This window comes from Ammodytes marinus (genome assembly GCF_949987685.1).
Source record: "Ammodytes marinus genome assembly, chromosome: 6".
Taxonomy (NCBI): domain Eukaryota; kingdom Metazoa; phylum Chordata; class Actinopteri; order Uranoscopiformes; family Ammodytidae; genus Ammodytes; species Ammodytes marinus.
The window spans coordinates 2,349,007-2,356,357 of NC_137235.1; the positions used below are offsets into that span (position 1 = coordinate 2,349,007).

A 7,351-nucleotide genomic window follows, 5' to 3' on the forward strand; every position below is an offset into this window, starting at 1 on the left:
GTAAAATATATTTATTTTTTTCTATATCTAATTTTGGATTTTATTTTTATATTTTTTTCAAGTGGAGGCGTTGTTCAAGCACAGGCATTGATGGACCAGAGGACTGTTGGACCATCTCATCTCTTCTCAACCCATCACACACACACACACACACACACACACACACACACACACACACACACACACACAAACAGACATACACATGTGCCCACACTGACTGACTCACTCACTCACTCACTCGCTCACACACACACACACACACACACACACACACACACACACACACACACACACACACACACACACACACACACACACGCACACACATCTAATCTCTCTCTCTCTCTCTCTCTCTCTCTCTCTCTCTCTCTCACACATATAATACAGTGAACCACATCAGTTATACAGTGAATCTCATATTATTAGAACATAATGGAAACTAATTGGAATTGAGGCAAGAATTCATGCAAAAGGGGCCCAAACCAAGTACTGAGTACATAAGCATGATTATACTTTATAGAGGGCCGACATTTCTGTATTTAAAATCCCTTTTTTTATTGATTTCATGTAATATTAAAATTGTCATAAACTGTAAGCCATAATAATTCACAATTCTAACAAATAACCCACTTCAGAAGCACTGGTGTAGTGGATGCGTACCATATCAGCTCTGGCCTTTGTTGCAGTGGTCGTGGGTTCAAATCTGACCCGTGGACCTTTACTGCAGGTCATCCCCCCACCCCCACCCTCTCTCTCTCTCTCTCTCTCTCTCTCTCTCTCTCTCTCTCTCTCTCTCTCTCTCTCTCTCTCTCTCTCTCTCTGTCTCCCCATTTCAACTCTGTACTATCTAATAAAGCTTGAAAATGCCGAAAAATTATCTTTAAAAAAAAAAAAGTACTTTGGTCCTCCTATGTTAAGTATTTCTTCTCCAAATTTAAAGTGATGTTTGTCAGATACGTTATGAGGTATTCAGTGTTGACCAATTGACAAACACATTGTCCCATTGGTGGATTCAGAACTCCTTTTCATTGTAATCAAAGTAATCTTATTCATTGGTTGTTCTAACTTCATTACTACTCTCATTACAATAACATGTATATTCATCAAGAGCATTGCAGCCTAGTTAAAAGCTATATATTGTGCTGTTTTGACCAGCTATGCATTTATCTTCAGACACACTACCTGTACAGTTTATAGCCTGAATTCATGACTCTTATATAATATGTGTATATCCTTTATAAAACTCAAAAGCAAATGTTGATTTTGTGAGTATTGTTTGAGAAATGTGAGTCTTTCACAGATGTACTTGAAAGACAATAACGTAATAAATGCATTGAGAAAGAAAAGGCTGAAACGCTGCAAACCAAAACACGGTGTAACAGCGCCTCCGTGTGGCATACAGTACACACTACATCTGTATTTAAAAAAAAACTATGGTTGCGTTCCGAATCGCATACTCTTTCTTTTTTCTATTCTACATACTACATCCGACGATAAAAATAATCTAGTTAGGATGCAGTAGATACTTTTACTCTTTTATTTCATCATAACATTGTGCCTTGATCTTGCCTCTTGCTTTTATATCTGTCGTATCCCCGTTTGTTTTCATATGGAGGCTTTGTCGATGTGACGTCACTTCACGTGCGCACTGGATTGTGGGTCAGAATCGCCCAAATAGGATGCAGTTTTCAACACTAACAATCTTGGCCGCATAAAGTAGGACATCTGGGTACTTCTAACCATCCTAAATCTGGCCACAAGAATCGGGACATCCTAAATCTTGTTTCTACATACTACATAGTAGAAAGTATGCGATTCGGAACGCAACCTATAAATCCAATATTGAATGATTTTTTTCCTTCCTTTCTTATAGATACTAAACAACCTTTTGATAGATAATAGTGGGATTTCTTTCTCATTTTAATTCAATTTTAATTAAGTATATACTAGAATAATAATGTGGTCTTTAATGTTTTAAATACATGCATTGCTATTCTTACATGGTTGACATAGCACATTCTAATTCTATTGTTGAAATCACCAATAAAAATATTCCCACTTGAAGTTTTCAATTAGTTTTTTGTGTGTTGATTTAGTCGAATACATTTATTGTATCAGCCACTGATTACATTATCACTTCACTTGGACTTAAAGGTCTGTTATTTTAAAAAACTCAATGAAAATCATTCAGTGCATTTCAAGGAGTTCAGCAAAACAGACACTGTATATATATTTTAATTTGTTTTGGCTATAGGAAAACTAAATGTGTCTGTGATATACGTTACCAACTCTAAAACTCTTAAATCTAGTGCAGACAGCTGCCTTGAAATGTGCAGTATTCCTTACTTTTTTTTGTAACTCATCACAGTGCACAGTTTTCTCCTTTTTTAATGCATATGTTTGGTTATATGGTACTTAAAGGAATACTTCACCCATACAGAACCGGCGTTCTATCATTATAATATCGCTATTATAATATAATTAATGATGTTTTTCTTCCCTCAGTCTTCCCTTGGCCCAACTGTCCTGTTAATCCTAACCCTACAATTTCACATGTGTGATGTCATGCATGGTAAAATGAAATGGCGGTAATTTTTTTCATTTTTGGAGGGTTGTTCTTTATCAATGAGTTGAAGGTATACTTCACCTATACGGAACCGGCGTTCTATCATTATAAAATCAATATTTTAATATAATGATATAATGAATGAGGTTTTTCTTCCCTCAGTCTTCCCTTGGCCCAGCTGTCCTGTTAATCCTAACCCTACATTTTACCACATGTGTGACACGGTCTAGGGTTGCAAAATTTCGGGAATTTTAAAAGTTGGAAACTTTCCATGGGAATTTATCGGAATTAACGGGAATTTTGGGAATTAACAGGAATAAACGGGAATTTACTAAATTTAAAGCAAACCAAATGCACTAAATCAGTCTAACTATGTTATTTCAGTCCTGGAAAACGTTCTAGAGTATAAAGCAGTTTTTACAACTACATTTTATAGTATTTATGAACATTTAACTTCAAATCTGATTTTTTTTTAAGTTTATTGAGACACCCAACTTGATATCATATATTGATTTTTACTAGAGCAGGTTTACAGAGGCTTAAACAGTGATTTTAAATATAGTTGGGAAAAATATATTTGAGCACAATCTTGACTAAAACAACCAGATTTCATGCAAGTAGACATGGCAAGTTGCACATAACACACATCCTACTGCAGGGGTACTGAGGCCACGCCCCCTACATGCACTGTGCATTCTTCCATCACATGGGGGGCAATTTACTTAATTTATTGAATGGGTGGGGTCAGACAGATGAGTTATATTTTACTCAACATTCATATTTTTGTTGTTCAGTGAAATTATTGATTGTTCATAAAATAATCAAAACTTGATAAAGTTCTTCTTACAAATACATCTGTTCAAATGTAATGTTTTTTTATTGTATTAGTTTGCATGGATGTCTGTCTGTCTGTCTGTCTGTCTGTCTGTCTGTCTGCCTGTCTGTCTGTCTGCCTGTCTGTCTGTCTGTCTGTCTGTCTGTCTGTCTGTCTGTCTGCCTATGACCAAACATAGTGTTTATATGTTTAGATTTATGTTTGGTTATGAAAAAAAAATAATTTAAATGACCGCCATTTAGTTAATTCCTATAATTCCCAATTTTGAATATTCCCAAAGTTCCCGTGGAAAGTTTCCAGAAAGTTTCAGGAAATTTACTGGAAACTTTCCACCCCTTTGCAACCTGACACCTCACATGGTAGAATGTAGGGTTAGACAGTGAGACCATAAAACACTCTTTCTGCCTTTTCTCAGGCTAGGATGAACCGATTTCTAAAATGTTTGCACATGTATACTACATAGGATCTCAGAGTTCAATACACCTTCATATTTCCACCGGTGAAGTAGATCTTTAATAAATGTAAAGTACGTTTTATATTTGTATTATTCTATATTATACAGCAGTTGGTTCTGACCGAGTGATTTGATTGGACGAGAGACATTCCATGTGTTCTGAGGCAGCGCTGATATGAGCGTCCAACATCACTCTGAATGTTCAGGGACTGTTCACCAAACTGACCAAATCAGTCCGCTCACTGATGAGCCGGAGCTTCACTTGTGTTAACTGTGTGTGTGTGTGTGTGTGTGTGTGTGTGTGTGTGTGTGTGTGTGTGTGTGTGACTCAGGTTGACTGTGGCGGCGAGTCTCCCCCTTTGAGAGGGCAGAGCTGCCACACACAGACGTCACACACAGATGTCTTGGGAAATGTTAACATTTTTAAATGCAAGTCCATTCAAAAGTGTGTGTTCTTGCCGCCATAGAACAATGTAATGTGTACACGAAAATAACAAAAAGGATAACAGAGGGAAAAATACAGACCGTTTTAACCCGGGTAGTAAATCATAAACACTCATTAGAACAGGGCCATTCTGTCGAGTGCACTTGAAAGACGGAGACGATTAGAATAAAGAGATAGTTTGACATGAGGGACGATATGAGACGGAGGTGAGATGAGGAGAATTCTGAGCGAGACAATTTGCAGGAAGACTCAAAGCAGCCGTGAGCCGGGGGCGGGGAATCTGGCACCATGCGGCGACATTCTGAGCAGGGAGATGAAATGGCCTTTACCTGTGTGTGTGTGGGGGGGGGGGGGGGGGCTGTGTGTGTGTAAGTGTGTGTGTGGGGGGGAGAGCTGTGTGTATGTGGGGGAGGGTTGTGTGTGTGTGTGTGTGTGTGCGCATGTGTGTGTGTGTGCGTGTGTGTGTGTGTGTGTAAGTGTGTGTGGGCCTTTGTGTGTGTGTGGACCTGTGTTTGTGTGTGTGTGTGTGTGCGTGTGTGTGCGCGTGCGTATGTGTGTGTGTGTGCGTGTGTGTGTGTATACGAGTGTGTGTGTGTGTGTGTGTGAGATGCACGGCAAATTGAAACACTTCTTCACATTTTATTTCTTTGCCCTACAGCGACTGCAAAGTAATCGATTGTTGTGATGAATTCCAGTGGCCAGAATTACCCACACAATAGTTCTCACAAATCAACTTACATTTTCGTTCTAGTATTCTAGTATTAACTCTTTTGTACCTTGACTTTTTTCGACTGCTTAACTTTCTGCGGTCTTGCAATCGATAGATAGATAGATAGATAGATAGATAGATAGATAGATAGATAGATAGATAGATAGATAGATAGATAGATAGATAGATAGATAGATAGATAGATAGATAGATAGATAGATAGATAGATAGATACTTTATTTATCCCGAGGGAAATGCAGGTATCCAGTAGCATAAAACAAGACATACATTAAACATACATTAGGCTAAAATTAAGATATATATCTAAATTAAAATATAAAAACTAACAGTACCTACAATAACCTTTAACCTAAATTAAGATATAAAATAAAATGAACAGTAGCTACAGTAACGGTGCAGACAGTAAACAGTGCAATTGAAAGTAAACCAGTGCAGATGTAAGTAAAGTAAGGTAAGAACAGTGCAAATGTGTGTGCAAAATACAGATATAAATAAAGTGTTAATACTCGTCTGATTACAATGGACATTTAAGTTAATTTATCAAGTAATACTAAACTAACCTTTTTGGAGTTCTCACAACTTGAATGAACATTCCCATTTGTGTAACTTACGATGCATTTTTATATATTTTTTTTATTTTGGTAAATAACTCATTTAAAGCTGCAGTGTGTAGAATTTTGGGTTTTATTTCCTAGCAGACTTTGTAGAAAATAATTTTAATATCGTTCGTACGTTTAATTTAGTGCATAATAGCTGATTTTTTATTTTATTTTATTTATTCATTTTTCTTAGAAAGGGTCTCATATATGTCCATATTTCTCCATACCTTGGACCAAGGCCTTGGCGCCGCCATCTTGAAAGTGTCATAGTTGGAATGTCAACAGATGCATTGTTTAGAATTTAGAATTGTTCTTGTCCTTGAAGGCCATTCTAGAACTTTGTAGAATGTTCTAGAAGTTTCTTGATGATGTCATAGTACACACTGCACCTTTAAATGCAAATATCAGAGGCCTAAATATCCTATGAATATGTGTCAGAATGATAAAATCAATGTCAAGAATTATGGATCGCAATAAAGGCAGAAGTTGTAAACGTAGTAAGTGTGTGCTAGGTGTTAAAGCAGCTATATGATTAAGAACACAAATCAAATGCTGACAGATTTGTCACACGTGGCCTCCAACCGAAAGACTGGCAGTAAATCATGAAATGCTCTGCAGAACAACTTAAAGGGACACTGTGTAACATTTTAAGTAATGTATTAGCTAAAATCAATATCCTCATTCATAAATATGTCCTCATTGGTGTAAAATCACCTCTGCCAATAATCTGAATTATCCTCCTGAGCGGAGAATTACAAATATTAATATTACATTTTGTACATTAAGCAGGAAGGTCTTATGGAGGAATCCATGTTGGTTGGAATGTCATCAGGTGCATTGTTTTAGAATTTAGAATTGTTCTTGTCCTTGAAGGCCACTGTAGCTTCTGTTATTATTCAAAGGGTTGGGGTTACCCAGGGAGCGTTGCATTCTAGAACTTTCTTGATGATGTCATGTTACACAATGTCTTCTCTTACTACTTTTGGTTTATTTAAATCGATGATTTCTGAACTTTACACATCTGACTGTAACTGTTTTAGCTGAATTCATTGTTCATTTAGTATTTCATCAGATTTTATTCTTTTTTCGTATTCTATATACTTTATAAAAACATTTGATCAAAAACAATTCTAAGATATTTTTTTGGCATTTTTATGCTTTATTGACAGTTCAGAGAGACAGAGGTGAAATGGGACAGAGAGGGGAGTGACATGCAGAGAACGACCGCGGGCTAGAATCGAACCAGGGTCCACTGCTGGCCGAGGCCCATGGGGGGAAGGGGGGGGGGGGACGCCCTACCAACTGAGCTAAGGGCGCCCCCTCTTATCAACATTTTTATCCTATTTTATTTCTGTTTTCTCTGTTCGTTATATGTTATCCTTGTGACTGTCTTTATTGTGAATGCTCGTCGTCACTGTAAATGAGGGAAAAATCTCAGTGTCTCTCGAGTGAAAATAAAGGTTATTGAATTGAATTGAATTGAATTGAATTGAATTGAATTAAAGACCTGCATGTCAGCGGAAAGCTTGTGTTTTCATACTCAATGTTAAACAGTTATTTGTTCAAGCAACTTATTGTATACTGTATGTGCCGGATTATGGTGAACTCTTATTACTGTATACCTCACCTCAGCCCAGTGTCTTCATTTGGTTAACTCAGCTTACTATGCGTCCTTGAGCTTCATTACAAATTGTAAAACTTTTAATTGTTTTACTTTTATTA

General features: G+C 37.0%; 1 protein-coding gene across 1 annotated transcript in view; it reads left to right on the forward strand.

Annotated features, from left to right (window-relative positions):
* Window positions 1–325, forward strand: part of LOC307252117 (arf-GAP with dual PH domain-containing protein 1) — a 24,479-nt gene extending 24,154 nt beyond the window's left edge. The window contains exon 11 of the mRNA XM_080029692.1: window positions 63–325. Coding sequence (XP_079885818.1) covers window positions 63–91 — 29 coding nt within the window. The 3' untranslated portion in view covers window positions 92–325. The remainder of the gene's footprint in view (window positions 1–62) is intronic.
* The last annotated feature ends 7,026 nt before the right edge of the window (window positions 326–7,351 follow it).